The following is a 20,950-nucleotide window of genomic DNA, read 5'->3' on the forward strand; positions in this document are numbered from 1 at the left end:
GAGTTTTACGGATCCATACTTCTTAAGTCACATTTAAGGAAATCATCTCTTAACCAATTTTGGAGGTTGTCTCTCTTCATCTTGTACAGGAAACTCCAGCAGATTTAATATTGGCATTCATCATCTAGTCAAACCCTTCACATGCTCTTCAAACAATCAAATTTGGGATCCTCAACAGTTTCTGTCAATAAAATAAGGTGTGGAACTTGCAGATTCATTCAATGAAGACCTGTTGTTTTTTTTTCCCTTGTCACACTGGATGTCTGGATGCCATCTGAATTGAGTTTAGAGGATGGGGAAGTATAGATGTTTCCTGGCCCGAAGTCTCTTAACAGTAGAGATGTAGAAGGGAGACCGAGGTCACCAAGAGACTGGCTGTTGACTGCAGAGCACCGTCACTTGCCTTGGTGGTGGCATTCGCTGGATTGGGGGCAGCTGACGTGTGCTGGGAGAAGTTACTTGAATGTGTTACAACAGCTGTTTGATTTGAATAAATCTGCGTAGGTAAGAGCAGTGCCAGAAGCAGCAGCCCCAGTCCGAGCCTGGCCACCATCGTCCTGCCCAGGTCTGCTCCGTCGGTGCGCAGTGCATCTCACTGCTGCACTTATTTTACACACAGCATGATAATTACTTCTCCAGGCTTTTTTTTTCTCTTTGTTTAGAGGTAACTAGATAAGCAGTTTTTAGGAGACAGTCACAGACACCCATTACTAATGCCTAGAACATTTGGGGAAGCTTCAAGACCATTTGTAACACCACTGAAAACATTTTCAATAACTGGAAAAATTTTGAAATGTAAATTGCTCTTGATGTTATATTTTAAAAGGAATTTTGTTTGGAAATATTAGTGCAGTCTACAAAGGAACATCAAATCATACTGCTGAGGGGACTAACAGCCATTGAAGCTTCAGCAGTAAACTGGAGATTTCTCATTCTTTTCTTTCTGCTTGCCCTCCTTTCTTCCTGCCTTCCTTCCTTTGTTCTGATATATATGTGGGATACAATACTGAGTGCAAACAGTCATTCTCTGCTGTAATCCAGTGAGACAATCAGATATTAAGCAAATAATTATACAAAAAAAAGTAAAACTTTAAAATAGGTAGAAATATGAGAACATCTGACAAGGGATTTGACATAATCAGGGGGTCAAATGAGAGTTTTCAGTGCCTTTCAGACATCCAAGGAGAGTTGGATAGGTGATTGGTTAGATGGTTAAATTCAAAAGATTGGTTGTAGTTAATAGATTGATTATAGGCTAGAGCTATCCTGATTAACACTTGTTTTCTTTACGTGATCATTTGAGATGGCTTGGATGAAATGTATTCTTCCAAGTAATAATTCCCAAGCATGTGACACTTGGGAATTGTATGGTATACAATTGCATGTGACACTTGGGAATTGTGGTTGTATGAATGTGGTCTTCACTGAGCTGGAGTTTAGTCTGATTGAAGGGGAAGGATAGGTGTGCTTGCAATAGTTATGTGGAAAGCCCTATACAATTCAAAGCCAAAATGAGAACCAAGACAGTGGCTGATGCAGGAGCCCAAAGGAGACAATCAGGGGCTCCTGGCATAGAGTTAGGAAAGGGGGAGGAGGAAGGAAGAGAAAAATCATCCTTGTGAGGGATCAACTATGTCAAAGCAAATATCCACATAGAAAGAAGAAAGATCTTGGCATGTACAGGGATGCCATGAAATAGAATAGTGTGACGTTATTCCGGTGAGCGCATGCAGGTTAGGATTTCAACATATGAATTTTGAGGGAAAACAAACATTGAGTCTATAACATTCTGTATATACCTGAATTGAAATGAAAAAAAGTATCTGTGAGTCATTTATATGATCAACATCAACTAGTAGCCACCAAGTGAAGAATAAAACTTTAGAAATATATCTAAACGTATTAAATACACTTGTCATCACAGAAATAATCCATTGCTAAGAAAGGTCTTTTGATATCATACATAGAAAATGAAAAGCGGCTTTTTTTGTAGCATATTTAAATACTAGCTCTTTTGTGATTACATGCCCCTGAAGGCAGATTATTCCAGAAATAAACAAGGTAGAAGGCTTTTCTTAAACAAATGATTCTTGAAAATGGCAAACTTCACAGTTAATTTTTCATTGTTCTTTGTTGCACTAATCAGCCCCTTTCTCTTTGTTTCTCAATGAAGAATTCACTTTCCAAAAAGGAAAGGAAAAAAAGGTTCTCTAAAAAGGCACATAACCTCTCTGAGCAAGGCTTTACTCCTGGGTAAAATAAGGACAGCAGGGGCTGGAGTCATGACTGCTACGGCCAGGGAGCGCTCCAAGCAACTCACATCTATCAACTCAATTCTTACCACTGTGAGGTGGCTGTCCTCTCCTTCTAGGTGAGGAAACAGGTTGGGCTACTTGCCAGTGATCACATGCCGAAGGAATGAGGACAAAGGGAGGGTTCGAACCCAGGGACTTTGGAACCAACATCTGTGCCATTGGCCACCATGCTGCACTGTCCTATATAAACATGCCAAGCCTACCTTCTAGGATTCTTCTGCAGACCAAGCCAGACAAATCACATGAAGTACTTAGTACATTTTAAGGAGTGATGCAAAAGTAAGTTAACATTTTTATTAAAGTGAGTGATCCCAGGATGAAAGGAAACGTCCAAGGCTGTTGCAGATAACATTACCCCAAACCTTCACTCAAAAGTTGCCTGATTTGAGATGTCAAATAAATTGGAGGGGAAAAAAAGAGAAAGAATTTGCATGTTTCATAGTACCATAAAACATTGTTACTGACATTATGTCTCACCACAAGTAAAATAAAGTCTTGATAATATGAGATACCTTAAACTCTGGTATCTGATTAAATCACACGTGAATTTTGTGAATTTTGTGAATGAGGCTGTATTGGCTCAGGCTATGAAAATTTTATTTAAACTCCCTTTATATTTTTGGGTGGATACAAGTCACATTTAGTGTATTATCTGTCTTTTCCTGAGGAATTCTGAAATCTTTTTTTCTAATTCATTTGAAAGGCTGCAATGAACAAAAATATTTGTTTCATCTTGAATCTAGGATTATTCTATCAGTAAACATAGCAGCCTCAAATTTATACTTTTATTACTATCCCTTTTCACATCAATGCTTTAAAAGGTATTTCCCATTGCTTTTCATCATTTACTTGTAAATGTAGCAGAGGTGAGCCACACCCACATAAAATATCATAGGATAACATTCACAAAAATAGAAATGTATGATACATAGTTAAATAGTTGCAAGGATATTATGAAAATTGTGAAACAAAATAAATGTTAGAAATTGTTCTATATCAATGTAAAGCATGATAATTTTCATTATCATTGTTTTCAAAACTTGTAAATAGCTTGATATCCATGAAACAGTCATAAATTTCAGCATCTTTTTACTTTTTTCCCTTGTGTCATATTTTAGAGATGTATTTTATTTTCTTCTCTTGCTGTAACCTACTTAGAGTCATCAAAGTAACTTGAACTTGATTGATCATTGGTTTAACAAGCAAGAAGTTTGTGTGGTAAGCAGTGGAACATCTAATGATGTGCGATCAGAAGTGCAACCAAAGCAAAGTGGCAACATTGAAAAGACTCTTAAAGGTGCATAATCCTAAATCCTCTCCAGGGGTGACCTTATTTAAGTGATTTCACTCCATCAGTGGGTGACCCTCGGGTAACTAGAAACATCTAAGACACTGCATAGCCTGAATTCCAACACAGTCATTATATGAAGGGATAAGGTATATAGTAATTGTTTCAAGAGCTAAATGATATTTTAATTTATTGTGTTTAAGGATGAAGTAATAATTATTGAAAAATTTATTAAGCAGTAACTATGCTTCAAGTACTGTACTAAGAGCTTTATACACATTACAGTAAAAAGAAAAAGATCCTAATCAACTACACATTCAAGGGACTTATGTGGACTTAGGAATGAGATGGGTCATTAGGAGCCTGGGTTTGGTTTGGAGGTATTTGATGATATTTTATACCAGGAAGCTAAGAATTCTTCTATTTGGATTTTTCACTGAGGCTGAGGATGATTAATAGGAAAAGTAGAAATGAAAGGCATTTTATTAATAGTAGACCACTGACTAATACCCTCCCAAAGCAAAATTCCTGGTGAAACTGGACAGGAGCCCACAGCTCAAGCTAGAAGCCTAACGAAGCCTTGAGTTCCCAAAGTCCTTGTCTGGATTTCTGCAGAGCCTCCGGTGATGGCATAGTAAAGCATAGATGTGAGAAGGGAACAGAGAAGAAATATAGGCTCTAAGGGAACCAGAGTTCACTTACTAACATCACAGAATAGTCAAAGAAGCGGAGACTAACCACATCCACATAAAATACCATAGCATACTGTTCATAAAAGTATAAATATATGGTACATAGTAAAAAAAAAAAAGTACAATTTTCATAATGTCTTAACACATTGCTCTCAATGTACGGAAGATAAAGTAGTCAGAAAGCATTTCACAAAGGGTGCCATCCTAGTTGGGGAAGTGTGCTGGTTAATTTTATGTGTCAGCTTGGTTAGGCTATGGTGCCCAGTTGTTTGGTCAAACATTAGGCTAGATGTTGCTCTGAAGGTATTTTATAGCTGTGATTTACATTTACAATCAGCTGACTTTAAGTAAAGCAGCGACCTTCAACCAATCAGTTGAAGGCTTTAAGTGCGACAACTGAAGTTTCCAAAGAAGAAGGAATTCTGACTCAAAACTGTAACATAGAAACACTGCTTGAGTTCCCAAACTCCTAGCCTGCCCTGCAGATTTTGGACTAAAGGCTACGACATAACTCCTACCTGGATTTTCAGTCTGCTTCTCTTCCCTACAGATTTTGGACTTACCAACTGCAAAATCACGTTTAAGCCAATTCCTTCAAATAAACACCAATCAACCAATCTAGAAAGAGAAGACAGAAAGAGCTGAACTCAAATATGTGGGATGATTAATTCGATAAGGTAGAGATAGGGACACTTGAGAAATATTATTTAAATGCTTAAAATACATAACAATATATTTTATAACCTATCAATGACGTATTGGTTTCATCTGGCTAAAAACTACTTAAAATGATTGTATTTACGACTGTAAAGAAATTCACAATACGTTCCCACCAACAGAACATTTTCTAAGTCACAATGCATTAGTAATTTAAAACAAATACATATGAAAACTCAGAAGACAAAAATAATTTTTAAATGAATATAATACAACCAAAAATCTCCTAAACTACTCCTGGGTCAAGGGGAAATTTAAGTCTCTAATTATAGAGATCTTTGAGAATGAGATATATACCCAATGGATATATTTGGCTTCCTTACATAATGTGTCCCCCCAAAATTCATATGTTGGGGCCCTAATCCTTAGTGTGATAGTATTTAGAAGTGGGGTCTTTGGAAGGCAATTGGATTTGTACAAGGTCATGGAGGTGGAGCCCCCATGATGGGATTGGTGCCCATATAAGGAGTTGAGGAGACAACAGCTCTCTCTCAGCCTTGTGTGCATACAGTGGGAAGGTGGCTATCTACAAGCTAGGGAGAGGGTCCTCACCAGAATCTGGCACCCTGATCTCACACTTCCAGCCTCCAAAACTAGGAGAAATAAATATTTGTTGTTTAAGCCACCCAGTCTATTGGTATTTTGCAGTTGGAGCTAAGACACTTACCCTGCTGAAAAAAGCCAACCAAAAGAAAATGGTTGGGAAAATTTTATAGGACTGCAGGAAAATCACAAGGCATTTTAACTGCATGTTCCAAATGTCAAGAATCTGTAACTTTTAAATATAGTGGCAGGGCAGGAATAAAGATACAGACATAGAGAACGGACTTGAGGTCATGTGGGGGAACGGGAAGACGGGATGAAGTGAGAGAGTAGCACTGACATTTATACACTATCAAATGTAAAATGGATGGCTAGAGGGAAGCAGCCGCATAGCACAGGGAGATCAGCTCGGTGGTTTGTGACCACCTAGAGGGATGGGATAGGGACAGTGGGAGGGAGGCTCAAGAGGGAGGGGATATGGGGATATATGTATATGTATAGATGATTCATTTTGTTGTACAGCAGAAACTAACACAACATTGTAAAGCAATTTGATCTCCAATAAAGATATAAAAAATGCAATTAAAATAAAATTATGAGGATTTATGTCAACCTCTGCATATCAAGAAGAGGCCATATCAGGAAGAGAGCCCTTCAAAAACAGCACTTGCCTTGGATTGTTACTGCAGAGAAAAAACTGGGCAAAAGATAATTTTTTAAAAAAAGAAAAAAATAAATATAAAATTATGACTCTCATACACATATACAAATGAACACTTGTTACAGATTGTATTTAACTCATTAATCAGGAAAGATGAAGGGTCCCAACCAGTTCAAGAAGTTAATGTTAGAAAGTTACAGAATTCACTTGCATGTCTATAGACAAGAATTATTTTGCATTGCTACCCGTTACCCACAACTTATATAGTTGTAGCATAGGTCCCATAGACTCAGAATCATATCATGTCTTTCAGACAGAAAATTAGGTAGATGCCCTAGCAAATCATTGTAGATACAGGATTTGACAGCTCTGGTTTTATTGACTTCTATGTAATATGAATAGTCTACTACAGCTGATTTCCCTCATCCCTATCCACTTAAAAAGTCATGATATTTATCCATTCAAGTTGAATTGTTGATATTGGATTGACCAAAAATTTCGTTTGGGTTTTTCCATAACCAATACATGGAAAACCCAAAAGAACTTTTTGGCCAACCCAATATTTACATTACAGACTGAAGAGAAAACCACAACCCACTCCAACCAGGCTCTTTATAATTTTTGAATACCATGTTAGCTTCCATCCATCCTAAAAATCTTCCCTAAACCCTCAAACTATACAGCAAAACCAAGCAATATTCAGACATGAGAAAGGAAAAAAGAATAATAGAGAAAATTTATGTAAGGACTGAACATCCTTCTCCTCTTCATTCTGGATTCAATATTCTTTAGGAATTCTTCTGGTGTGTTTTTTCCCCTTCCATGTGCAAATTCTTAATGAGTATGACGATCAGCATTTGTTTCTCTCTAGTTGCCCTGTCCTGGATTTCTAGGCATCTTAATATTTGTAACAAATTCCTTTAAATTGGATGAGAGAGATGTATATACATGGAAAAGGGCTCAGAAGAGTCAATATATCCTTGGTTATTTATAGCTATTTATAACTATATGGATAGTGGAATTATGGGTATTTTAATTTTCATATTTTTGCTTTATTTATTCCCTGCTTTTTCTACAATGAAACTATAGTGATTAGAATTGAGAATCGGTATTTTTTATCTGAATTTTTTAAAGACCATGGAACAATTTAGATGTCTCTTAGAAGTTTATGTTTGTTTTTTCTGAATGTACCATGTAGAAAGCCTTAGGCCAGGAATTTACTTAATGTACTCCTCATGAAAGAATTGCAAAGTTTATAATTCTAATACTTAATTGTACCTTGCTTATGTTCAGGGAATACAAGTCCCACTTATTCCACCTCAAGAAAATGATGGGTGTATTCTTTATGAAGTTTCAGTAACTTCCTATAGTTATTGAATTAAACATCACCATCACCACAACCACCATCATCATAGCTAATTATAAACGTTTCATATGCGAGATTCCATTTCAGGTACTGTATATATATCTCACCAATCCTCATAACAACCCTGTGTGGTATACACCCCATCTCACAGATGACAGCATTGACCTGGGGAGAAGTTAAGTGCCTTGCTCTTTTGGATCACACAGCTAGATAGTGCTGGAACCAGGATTTGATCTCAGATGACAGACTCCAGATCCCAAGTTTCCAACTCCCAATCTTTCTGTTTTGCAATTGTGTGAAGCATGTGAACAAAAAGGAGAGCTGGAATAATGACAGCTAATGTGAAGGACACACACTTAAAACCAAGCAGAAATGGGGAGTACTTCCCCTCTCCTGCATATGACTTTACATTTATGAGCTCTACATCTTTCGCAGCATGAGTACCTGAAAGTGTGCACATAAAACTTGCCCTAGAGGTTTTCTGTTAGGTCATATTTCTACATCAGGCCAAATGACACATGGTTAAAGAATGCTATGAATCCTTGAACATAAACTTCATGTACAATATAGGTACAAGTGGAACAAAAGTCCAAATCTACTTTCAGTTGAGGGTGAAGGTAGAGTCCATGGTCAGGGAGCACCCTGGGATTTTAGGGCATATCCTGCCTTCACAACCCACATACTATCCCTCTCCTTCTCTACCTTGTAGGCCCATTTTCAATCATTTCCACAACCTACTCAACCATAACCACCTTGTCTTTCTGCCATGTCCACCTTACCATTTACCAACCCTGGGGAAAGCTGACCATCTGTTGTTGTTTATTTCCTACTCCCACTTCTGAGCTGCAAAGAATTAAAAGAAAAGAAACAAAGCCAGGAGAGTTGACTGTAAGTTCTCATTATCTATCTCAACTTGAGCTTGCAGAAATATTCACTAGCAATTTTCTTTCAGCTCTGTATTATTTCCCTTTCCTGCAGTCTCTAACATCATAAAATTTTCCCCCTCACTCCATCCTTCCACCTCTACTCCCTCCCTCACTCTCAACAAATTTTCCTGAGTCCTATTCTTCTTAGAAGGTTGAGACTGTCCAATATGAGTTTCTTCCATATCCATCCTAGCCATTACAAAATCTCTCTGGATTCAATCTCTAGGTATTTTCATTTCTGCTCTCAAGAAAAGCACATCACTTCCCTTGACTACAGCAGTTCCCTCTACCTGAGCTCTTTGCACCTCATCTTTCTGCATTTCCTTGCTTCATTCTTTATTCTTTTGCTCTTGGAAATATTTATTATCTCCCTCTTTACTTATGCTTTCAAATTTGGCCACGATTCCCTGCTATTTAAACCAAATAAGGATTACCAGCTTCTGGCTCTCCATTATCTGAGCCTTAGTATTTTCCCTCCACATCTTCCTCCTTCAATCAGTTCTTTATCACATTTATTTATTTAACAAAAATGTATGTGCACCCCTAGTACCCAGCTCTATTCTAGTAATAAAATAAGCAAACATATCTGTCCCTTAGAGCTTACATTCCGAGGAGGGAGGGGGCAAACGGGCAATAAAATGAACTTAAAAGGAAAATATACCATGTGTTAGATGATGCAAGGAAGAAAACTAAATAAGGGAAGGGAGATATAAAATGTCAGGGGACAAGATGTTGAAGTGATAGAAACAGTGACTAGGAAAGAAGCACCGGAAAGAGGATTTTTGAGTAACAGCCTAGAGGATGTGGAACTTGCTGGACAAACATTCAGAGCAAGAGAACTCCAGGTAAGGTGAAGAGTAAGTGCAAAATTCTGCAGGCTGGAGTGTACCTGATGTATACATCAAAGAGGCCATGGGGCTGAAATAGAGTGTATGCAGGAGAGAGTTGTAGGACACAGGTCAGACAAGTACTGGGGGTGGGGGTGGAAGAGGGAACCAGATCCAGTTGGGCTGGATCCAGCAGTAGGTCACTGTAAGGACCTACTTGGTTCTGACAGTCTGCTTCAGTTAGGATAGAGAATTGACCCAAGAAAAGAGTGGTTTGGCAAAATAAGGGATTCATTTTCTCATATTTAATATGCAGATCAGAGATAAACAGTCCAGGACTGTTAGTCATTTTAATCCAAGCTCCATTTATATTTCTGTTCTGCTTTCATTAGTCTGTGGCTTCCCTCCTCAAGTTTACCTCATGGTCACAAGATGGTTGCTGGAACTCTAGTCAGTGCCGGCATTCCAGGCAGGGACTAGCTGAATAAACCTCTTTAAAAGACATTCTCAAAAACTACCTCCTAAAGACATGTTCGTACATATCACTGGCCATTCTTATTTTATAATAGGGGTTAGAAAATGTTGAATTTTAGCTAAATACTTTGCCATCTTCCCAACTTAAGAGTTCATTAAGGCAGAGATGAGCATGAGTATCGAGTAGGCAACTAGCTACCATAGATGGTTAAAATTTTTATAGCTTTTAACGAGAAAATGAAGAAGTTGGATAAGTCTAAAAATGGAATTCTTAATTTGGTGGTCATTTTATCCACAAAATAAATGCACATGATGACGAATGCTATTTAAAATAAATAAGTAAACCAATTTTGGGAACTATTTCCATCAGTAGGAAATTTTTTTCTAAACTTGGATAGCTCTTTTATTTTCGTATGGGAACACAACTGAAATCATGACTCTCCAAGATAATTACGAGCAAAGAAGTACTCAAGAGAGACATGGGTATTCTCTATAATTAATATGGCAGGGAGGAATATTGCCATGATGACAAGCCAGTCCACAAAGTGTGAACCAAGTTGATATCCTCTGAAACACTGGTGTCCAAAAATCCTTAGGAGAGATCGCTGTGCTTGAATATCACTTTGCCAACTTCAAATGTTACATATATGTGTGGGAATATTATGTAGAGGTCAAGAGATAAAAAATAGTTACAAGGTATAGCTAAGAATTCATAAATTAAAAATGTAGAGGTGATATTAAAAGAAGAGAAAAACCTCCAGTGTCTCTTCTGGCATGCTGAGTAGAGACAGGAGGCAGATACATCTGCAATTTTAAATTCTTCTAAAATAAGAAAACTCGTCATTTCTAGACTCTTTATTTTTTAAATCATCTGTTGAGGTCATAAAATCTACTGAAGCCCCTTCTGTTCTCATTTCCAAGGTGATTTATTTCATAAAACTATTCCAGAGTAAGGAATATCCCCTCTATTCCTGTAAGGTGGTTTTCACCAACAAGATGATACAACCTTGAAAGGGAGGGGAAGTTCCGTTTCTGTCTTCAGGAAGCAGTAACCCGGAGTCATTCTCTGTGGTGCTACGTGAACATTAATTAATAATGAATGGAGGATACTTTACCATCTGTTCAGCACTGATTCAAAATATACTGTTGTTACTTAATTGGATTATGTTTAGTCCTGTAGTTTTCAGCTGGGTGAACACTAATGGCTGGATCTGTGAAATGCTCTGGCAAATCATAACTCCTGTTTTGAAATCCTTGTCTAGAGGGGTGGCTAGTTATCGAATGATAAGTACATCCGAATAGCAATGAAAGAAGGTCTTTTCTAACATTTGGTTTTCTTAAAGTGTTAAAGCATTCCCTCTTCAGTAGAATAATTCAAGTCACGTATAACAAGTGACAGCCTAGAGAAGTAGGAGCTGATGGAGGAAAGACAAGGAAAAAAATTTTAAGGAAAAGAAAACAAATGGGATTTACATATATGGTAAGTAGCACAACATTGTCTCTCTTTTTTTGGTCATTAACCCACCCCCAGCACTTCCTAGCACGTTTGTATCAGAGTTGCCATGCTGTGCTGCCCTCTGTATGTGCTGTAGTACGCAGAGGGACCAGCAAATAAAATTTCAATTCAGATATAAGACATAGAATCATAACATGATAGTCATTTCTTCATGAAGGAGAAATTGAGCTGTTTTTAAAATTACTTAAGGCAAGAGGATTCTGAGAGGTTACATTACTTTTTTTTTTTTCTAACTTTCAAATTAGAATTAAGAATAAGAAGTAAAGATAGTTACTTAGGTGCCCAAGGGGAGCTGTGGTTCAGGTTTAGCGTCCTCTTTTTCAGTTCGTGGACTGCATGCTAGAGTAATTTATCAACAGCCCCAAGTGCTTTATTTGCCCCAGTGAAGGACTTTATTAAAGGTGTGATTTCCCCTAGTCCACTTTCAGCTGCTCCAATGCAGCATAACCATCTTAGACATTTAAGACACCCTATTTAAAAGACAATCAAAATCATGCTTCCACGAGGCATGCTCAGATTAGCAGAGTGTATTACAGAAGCCAACTGCTAGAGTTCCAATCCTAGTTCCACCCCATATCAGATATGTGACCTTAACCTCTGTAAGGCTCAGTTATCCCTCAAAAGACAAGTGAACATTTTAATAAAATCTACATCACAAGGCTGGTTTGAGTATCATATTAAATAACGCATACAAGGTGTTTTGTACAATACCTAGCATTTCCCATGTTTTCTAAAACATGTGTAATATAGAAGTTGCCAACCACACCTCTTGTGCTATGGGAACCCTAACTGCTGTCACTCACCCAGGCCTTTCTGAATGGTCATTTGCACATGGATCCCATGACTTGAAGCCCAGCCAAGGTGGATTTGACCAGGGCAGGGAGCCTGGAACAAGGACAGGTAATCTATAGGCCGATGAGAGAGCCGTAAGGTGGCCTAAGGCTAAATCTTTGCTCTAAAGGTATGACTGCAATTTACGAAACCAACCGAAAAATGCTCTTGGGCAGGAAGAATGAGACATATCAGAAGAATCCAGTGGTGGCTATGGTAGAAGCTAAATGATACATACGTGGGGGACGGTCAGTAGAAGACATGGGGGAACAGAAGTTACAAATAAGCAGAAGCACGAGACAAGGAGAGAGTCAGCCTGTAGTGGCAACTGGTAGGAGAGGGCCAGACAGTGAGAACAGGAGTCAACACAGCGAGTTTACAGCAGGACAAAATAAATGCTGGTTGCTAAGGAGGCCAGAGAATACGCTGGCGTCTGTGCCATTCTCTCCAGCTGGGCCCATCCTGCCTGCGCACAGGCAAGGGCAGAGGGTGTATGTCTGGTGGTCCGTTGCCCAGATTACTCAGAAACCAGGTACACGAGCCTTCCCTTCTCCTTAGTCCTCGGGCTCCAGGGTTTCCACACAAGCAGCAATGCTGAAGAGAAGCCACAATGTAAAAGTATAGCTGCCTGCTTTATTGCCCCTGTGGACTTTGGCAGAGCCAGCAGGAAGAGCTATACTTTTCCAGTCCCCAGAAACTATCTGAAAAGTGCTGGCTCAAATCAGCCCCGTGTACATAGTGTCTCGGTCCCTGACTTTCTCTGATTCCCTGGCTCCCTCATCCAGACCTTCACTTCCTCGGTTCTTCCTACATTTGTATGTGCGCTAATTGCTACAGCAAGCACCTCATTCTCATATTTTCAGTTATTCTGTTTTCCTGACTAATACTACTTCTAACCCTAATTAATAATAATTTAAAGGGCTGGTGGGTTTTTTTTGTGTGTGTGTGTGTTTACCTTATACCAGATGCTGGTCTGAGATTGCTACATGAATTCAATCTTTTATTCCCCACAAAAATTAAATCAGTTGGTATTGTCATAATCTCCATTTTATAGGTGAAGAAATTACAGGGTGGCAATTCTAAGTAATTAGTTCAATATCATTTCCCCTAAAGTTTATAAGTATGGCTGTTCATGTTTTATTTGCTTCTCACTATGTCATTACAATAAGTCCAAATACCCCGTTTAACGTGTATGTGCGTTGGTTTCTTGAAACCTTAAAAAAAGCCTGACTGAAATTCTTTAATCTACTTTCATATGTATGTGTCCTTACATATTTTTTCTCTGAAAGTCAGTACAAAGAGATTACTTACTAATGCAGATTCATAAAGAATTACACTTATGTCCAATACAAATGGCATTGATGTAATTAAGAAACGGGGCCAGTGTGGCATTACAAACAGAAGCAGGGGCAAAGTGATAGGAGGCGAAGTCAGAGTAGTAGCTGGTGACAAGGTTATATAAGGCCTAGCAGGATGTGGTGGGGATCTTGGTAAGGCCAACAGGACAGCAATCCTTTGCAGATTTTGAACAGGGGTAGAGCATAACACGATTTGTGTTTTAAATGGATAACTCTGGCTGCTATTTGGAGAAAAAAAAACAGTCGAGACGTGAGAGTAGAAGAAGGAAGACCAACTAGCAATCTGTTACAATCATCCAAACAAAAAACATTGGTGGCTTTGATTAGAGAAGAAGGGGTGAGCAGGTAAAGAAGTGATGAGATTCTGGCTCTGTTGAAGAGGTAACTGTCAAGATTTGCCAATGGTCTGGATGTGATGTGTGCATTACTTTTCTATTGCTGCACAACAAATTAGCACAAAATTAGCAGCTTAAAGCAGCAGCCATTTGTTATCCTGCAGTTTCTGTGCATCAGGAGTCCAAGCATGGCTCACACAAGTTCTGTCTTCAGGGCCTCGCGAAGGTGAAGTCAAGTGTTACCTAGGCTACATCCCTATCTGAAAGCTCAAGAAGGGAAGGATCCACTTTATAGCCTCCTCAGGGTATAGGCAGAATTACTTTCCTTGCAGCTGTAGAACTCATGGCATCCTGCTTCTCCAAAGCCAGCAAGAAAGATAAAGAAAGACTCTGCTATTTGAACAATTCTCTGTCTTCAGGGAACATCTAGGTCCTCTAATAATAGGCTTGCCTAACCAGGTCAGGGCCACCCAGGGTAATCTTCCCTCTGATTAGCTCAAAGTCAACTTCTTAAGGATCTGATCTCTTGACTTTTACCACACAACATAACATAATCGTGGGTGTTATACCCCATGCACTCTGTATGCCATATTCTATAGCATAGAAGCACATCGTGGGTCCCAGAGGCCACAGCATGTTACTTCCCACTCACACTCAAGAGTAAAGGATTTCACAAGGATATGGATACAAGGGGGTAGAATCATGGGGTGCACCCTAGGCTATGACCACCAGAAATTGTAAGAGAAAAAGAAGGGGCCTGGATGGCTGCAGGTCTTTCACCCAAGCAACTATAAGAATTGAGCTTCCATTGACTAAAATAGAGAAGATGGAATAGAAGGTTTGACATGGGAGTGGAAAACCAAGAGTTTGGTTTCAGGAATATTGTATTTAAGATGTTTTTTTGACATACCAGTGGAGATGTCAAACTGGGCATATGCAAATTGCAGGTGACATGGGAAGACTGCATGACTGTCCAGGCAGAAACTAACATGTGGTACCTGCCTGGGTGAATTATCCACATTGCAGATTCCTTGCCTTCCATCTCAATAGTTCTGAAATGTGATGGGTCAGTGTTCCACAACTGATCAGCCTGAGTCTGCTCACTCATAAAAGACTAAAAAAAAAAAAATAACAAGAACATATCAATTCACTGTAGCAAATGTCACTATAAAGCAGACTGGATATTCACATAACTATAGTGAGCACTTCCCCTATACAGGTCTGGGGTGGACACTGCTAATCTAATGACTCCCATTTTTCTAGGAATAGACTATAACTGACTACCTGCCCTACCAATGGACATATTCCTTCCTTAACTCAGAAAATGTCCCCCTTTCTTTTCTTCTTACCAACCACTCTTGAAATATGACCTACTTCCATAAGAAGTAGTGGCTCATTACAATGATAATTTCTAAAAGGATGGAAAGGCTTTTTAATAGAAGGATGGAAAGTATAGGAGTCTTGGAAAAGCCTCACCACTACCACATATCATTCTGAAATGTGTCCTGAGTAAGATAACTCCCTCTTGAGACTCCCCACTTTGGTTTTTAATAGGATGCTGCTCTTAAATGTTATATATTAATTTCATAACTCTCCAAGAACAGTTTATCACTTTATTTTAAATTTTCTTGAGGTTCACCTAATTGTGGCCACAGTGTCCATACCTAATAAGGTATACATAATTTCCAATTTTACAGATGAAAATTGAAGCTCAAAAAAGTTAAACAACATCCCTAAATCCCACATCTAGACAGGATCAGGGAAGTTCAAGCTCAAATCTAGAAAACCTCAAAGGCACACATTCTTTCTTAAACAACTACAATTTTAAAACTGTGCTCTGGGCTTCCCTGGTGGCGCAGTGGTTGGGAGTCCGCCTGCCAATGCAGGGGACACGGGTTCGTGCCCCGGTCTGGGAAGATCCCACATGTCGCGGGGCGGCTGGGCCCGTGATCTATGGCCGCTGAGCCTGCGTGGCGGGAGCCTGTGCTCCACAACAAGAGAGGCCACAGCAGTGAGAGGCCCGTGTACCGCAAAAAAATAAAAAAAAATAAAAAAAATAAAAACAAAAAAAAACTGTGCTCTATGGAGGCTAGGGTATAAGGGAGTTATGGTGGCGGGGAGGTGGGGAATAAGTTTAAAAAATTAGGAAATTCTTTCTTCCTGTGCAGAGTAATTAAAAGTTAGTTGAATAGTCCTAGAAAACAATTGTCTATCATTCTTCCAATATAGTTTCAATAAGTGGAATAAGCAGACTAATACATCTCCAAATCCCTATTTCCTCCTGAAATCACCATTGATCCTTCAATATCTAAGTTCAAATGACTCTTTAGTAAACCCCAGACAAAATAAATAGCCCTCTCATAATGTTCAAGACATGCATCTATTTTAGTACTTACTATATTTATTATAATTATGTCCCTCTCTGGCTGTCTCCCTCACTAGTCTAGGAGTATCTTGAAGGTGGATGGTGTGTCTCAAGAAGCTTTATTTCTTCAGCACCTAGGACAGCTCACCTGACCCTAAAGGGACTGTTGAATGAATGAAAAAGTGAATGAAAAAGCAAATGAAAAAGCAAATGAACAGTGTGTTATGACCTATCACTGTCACTATTATTGCAATAATACAATGCCGAGGACAGAATTCTCCAAGATGGAATTTTCTTCTATTTGATTAAACCAAACAAAAAACAACTTAAAATGTAAATTCCAATTTACATCCTGAAATATGTATAGCTTTAAATAAATGAAATGGCTCTTAATTATGGAGTATAAGTTTACTCTGTGCCAAACACTGCGCTGTGCCCTTTACATATATCATCAGGTTTTTTATTGTTGTTGTTGTTTTTCCAGTACGCAAGCCTCTCACTGTTGTGGCTTCTCCCGTTGCGGAGCACAGGCTCCAGATGCGCAGGCTCAGCGGCCATGGCTCACGGGCCCAGCCGCTCCACAGCATGTGGGATCTTCCTGGACCGGGGCACGAACCCGTGTCCCCTGCATCGGCAGGCGGACTCTCAACCACTGCGCCACCAGGGAAGCCCTCATCAGTTTTAATCTTAACAAAAGTATGAAGAAGTAGGTATTGGTATCTCCATTTCCATACATGGTAACTGATTCTCAGACCATCCTGCAAAAACCATACATTTAGCACATTATACAGCCAGGATTTAAACCCAGCCTGTCTGGTTCTAAAGTTCATACTCTTCACCACTAGTTTATAATACCCTTAAAAATGCTGCTAAATAAATCAAGGTCTGTGGTAATTCAATGTGGAAGAAAATATAAAACAGAATGAAAAGCTTATTGTTTTGCTTTAGTTTCTTTGACTATTTGTTCAGTGCTTCAGGGTGTGTATACCTTGAATAGCTATTTTATTGGGGAACATTTAGAGTGACTCTCTGGGGAAGCTCTTTTATCACTGTAGCATCTCAGTATGGCACTAGTTCCAGTTTGTCTGTCTGCTGTTTGTCTGCTGAAGCTGTTTCATCTGAGATTTCTTTGCATCTAATGTTCATGTGTGTCTTACACTGTGTCCAACCATTCTGGTAGTAGCATATGGTTAGTTTTGTTAATTGGGCTTTTTGTTATGCTGTGTCTGCAAAGCTTCTTTTAATTTATATTCAAATATTTGTCATCCTCTGGCAGCCTATTTTGTGATGTCTGTGTTTGTTGTGTGACCCATGACTATAGCATGTTTTTCAAGCTGTGTTGTGACACACCATTTGAAGATGCCCACCATATGCTAGCTTCTTACTACAATATAATTCCTGCTCTGCCTCCTTAACTAGCCAGTAGAGTTGGCCTTGGGAGAGGGTAGGGAAAAGCAAGAGTCATTGTTTCAGCCATTCTAGGCAACTAGGTTGTTAGGAATGATACAGATGGGATGAAAGTTGGATTGTTTATCAAAGACAGAGCTCTAGATGATTCATGTAGCATCAAACATCTATAAAAGCCTACCTTTTTAAGGAACCTCCATACTGTTCTCCATAGTGGCTGTACCAATTTACATTCCCACCAAGAGGGCAAGAGGGTTAAACTGAGTTATTGGTAGTGAGGTGGATGGACCTGGAGTCTGTCATACAGAGTGAAATAAGTCACAAAGAGAAAAACAAATACCATATGCTAACACATATATATGGAATCTAAAAAAAGAAAAGAAAGGGTTCTGAAGAAACTAGGGGCAGGACAGGAATAAAGATGCAGACGTAGAGAATGGACTTGAGGACACGGGGATGGGGAAGGGTAAGCTGGGACGAACGGAGAGAGTAGCATGGACATATATACACTACCAAATGTAGAATAGATAGCTAGTGAGAAGCAGCCGCATAGCACAGGAAGATCAGCTCAGTGCTTTGTGACCACCTAGAGGGGTGGGATAGGGAGGGTGGGAGGGAGGGAGACGCAAGAGGGAGGAGATATGGGGATATATGTATACATATAGCTGATTCACTTTGTTATAAAGCAGAAAATAACACACCATTGTAAAGCAATTATACTCCAATAAAAAGAAAAACAGTTAAAAAAAAAAAGCCTACCTTTTGCCAGGCTCTGTGCATGGGTCAGGCTCAGGAGATTTAGTAAAAGAAGATAAAGTAGGGACACCACCAAGAATAGTACTAATTCCAGACTTTTGAACCTAACTGCCTGCATTGGAATCTCAGTTCCACTAATTACCAGCTGTATGCCCTTAGACAAGATACTTTACCTCTCTCTGCCTTAGTTTTATTGTCTATATAATGTGGGTGACAATAACCTATATTTCATAGGATCGGTGGAAAGATTAATGAACTAGCACCTGTAAAGCACTTAGAATAGTGCCTGGGACACAGTAATACTCAGTAAATATTACCCATTATTGCTATTACTTTCTTATACAATTTCTAATAAATATAGAAATCTGGTTAGTACAAGGTCTGTTGCAAAGCAGAAATAAAAAGTCCAAAAGAGTCTTATCAATACTTTCCAAACTACATTCTGGAGCAAATTAACAAGTTTAAAGAAAAATGGTCCTGAGGTTACACACACATGGAAAATTCTGAGTTGAATAGATGGCTGTACACATCACAAAGTCTGCAATAGGCTGATGTATATTGTGACTCTCCAAGAGGAAAGAGAATATGCAGCCCTCAAGTTTTTTGAATACAGGAATTTCATCTAGATGTACATCTTAAAGGACGAGTTTCCATATAAAATCCTTTAGGAAGTTCTGTTCTGAGTAAAAATTATTAACAATTACAGCTAGCAATTAGAGGGAAGTTAGAGTTGCAGATATTAACCATATTCATAAATATTTAAGATTGAATTCTTGGATGTTCATGTGAAATTGCAATTATGTGACCCCCCACACACACACACACACAGAATTAATCCACAAAGCAATCTTCGGTATTGCCACAGGAGACCAAATCCTGTGACATTTTTGGTATCTCGTTCTTTCTGGAATGACATTTCTCAGAGGAGAAGCCCTAGAGCCCCCAAATCTCCAAAATAAAAGAGAGAAAATGCAGCTGGGATTCTGCAGACTGCTGACACCCCTACACTGCTCATGTGAAATCATGAAGATAGAGAATATTGTCCCCTGGCAGAGAATGTAAAAACCTATTGATTTGCTTGTTTGTCCTATAATTTATCAAATGTTTCTCTAATTATGGGGGAGTTGAAGAAGAAAGAGGGTAAAGAGAGGACCTAAGAGAATGTAATGACAGTAGCCAGAAAGTAATAATGTCTGGCAGACAGCAATATATAGAAACATTTCCTCTTGGCTAAGGAACTCTTTTATTAGTCTTTTTTTTTCTATTAAAAAAAGTTTGTATGGAAATATTTGACCAGTTTTAATGCAAATATAAAGCTTAAATATTCTTTCTACACTGTGATAGATGCTAAGGGGGAAATGATGAGTGTGACACAACAGTCTCACACCTCTCCTCACAGGTAATCACACAATTTCAGTTCATAGCACTGAGCAATGTAGTTTAGGAGCTGGAGAAACACATGGATGAGTCATTTAAACTCAAGCTGGCTGGGGAAGAGTCAGGGGAATCCTTCCAGGAGAAGTGAAAGCTAAGCTGAGGAGTAAATAGGAGTTAGCAAGGTGATGGTATGTGGGAGGAAAGATGAGTTTTACAAAAGAGAAAAGCCTAAGGGCAAGAGAAAGAAGAACAGGGCTGAGAACTAGAAATAAGCTTCATATGATTGCAGTGCAGAGTGCACAGGAGCAGAATGATGAGAGATGAGAGGGAGAGGGAGCCCTGGGTAGACAACGAATGATTTCATGTCAGGTTAAACAGCTTGCTTTTTCTCTTGAAGATTATAGGGAGCTATGCAAGTGTTTTCAGCAGAGCAGGAACATGATCAACTGCCCTTTAGAACAACTCTAGCTGCTATGAGGAAATGAGTTTGGTTGGGAACAATATTTGTAGCCAGAAGACCATTTAGGAGACTGCGTCTGTTTAAAAAAAAAAAAAAAAGGCAAGAAATGATGGTAGGAGAGATGTGAGAAATTCAGGAGGTAAAATGTGTGATTGGTTTAAAGTAGGAGATGAAAAGGGGAGGAAGGATTAAAGGATGACTCACAATTCCTTAGATGTGGATGCCACTCATTGATTTCGGAGGACAGAGAAGCAGAACAAAGGTTGAAGGTAGTTCGTTTAACATGGAGACGACCAATGGGCAGTTGGAGAAGTGGACCTGGATCTCGGTTGTGAGTCATCTATGCTGGAGACACGTTTGGGTGGTGCCTAAAGAGAGTGTATTGAGAGAGAATTTCTAGGGTGATACCTGAAGGAGAACCAGAGACAAAGAACCACCAGAGAGACTGAGAAGTGATGACAATAACTGGAAAAGGAAAATCAGCAAGAAGAATAAAAGCATGCTCAGCTGCACTGTGTGATGCTAAGAAGTGAGAAAGGTTAAGTCTGGGAAGCATCCTTTAAGTGCAACACCATTTCCACTGTTTCTGTAAACCAGTAGCAACCGCAGAGTGAGCTGAAGACTGAGCAAAGACAAGGAAGTAGGGTGAGGATGTGCTCTCCAGGGGTGGCTGTGAATCAAGGAAGAGTGATGTTACAGGGAGCTGTAGGAAGATGCAAGATCATGGAACGAGGGT

The 20,950-nt window shown here is 39.1% G+C and overlaps 1 protein-coding gene across 1 annotated transcript; it reads right to left on the reverse strand.

The window, feature by feature from the left end:
• Positions 1 to 328: 328 nt before the first annotated feature.
• LOC137220603 (signal transducer CD24-like) lies at positions 329 to 20,554 on the reverse strand. The gene is made up of 2 exons (XM_067730042.1): positions 20,419 to 20,554; positions 329 to 567 (listed from the first exon to the last, which is right to left on the reverse strand). Exons 1-2 carry the CDS (start codon positions 20,552 to 20,554, stop codon positions 329 to 331), a joined length of 375 nt encoding a protein of 124 aa, XP_067586143.1.
• Positions 20,555 to 20,950: the final 396 nt, after the last annotated feature.

Source organism: Pseudorca crassidens, chromosome 3, assembly GCF_039906515.1.
Source record: "Pseudorca crassidens isolate mPseCra1 chromosome 3, mPseCra1.hap1, whole genome shotgun sequence".
Classification (NCBI taxonomy): domain Eukaryota; kingdom Metazoa; phylum Chordata; class Mammalia; order Artiodactyla; family Delphinidae; genus Pseudorca; species Pseudorca crassidens.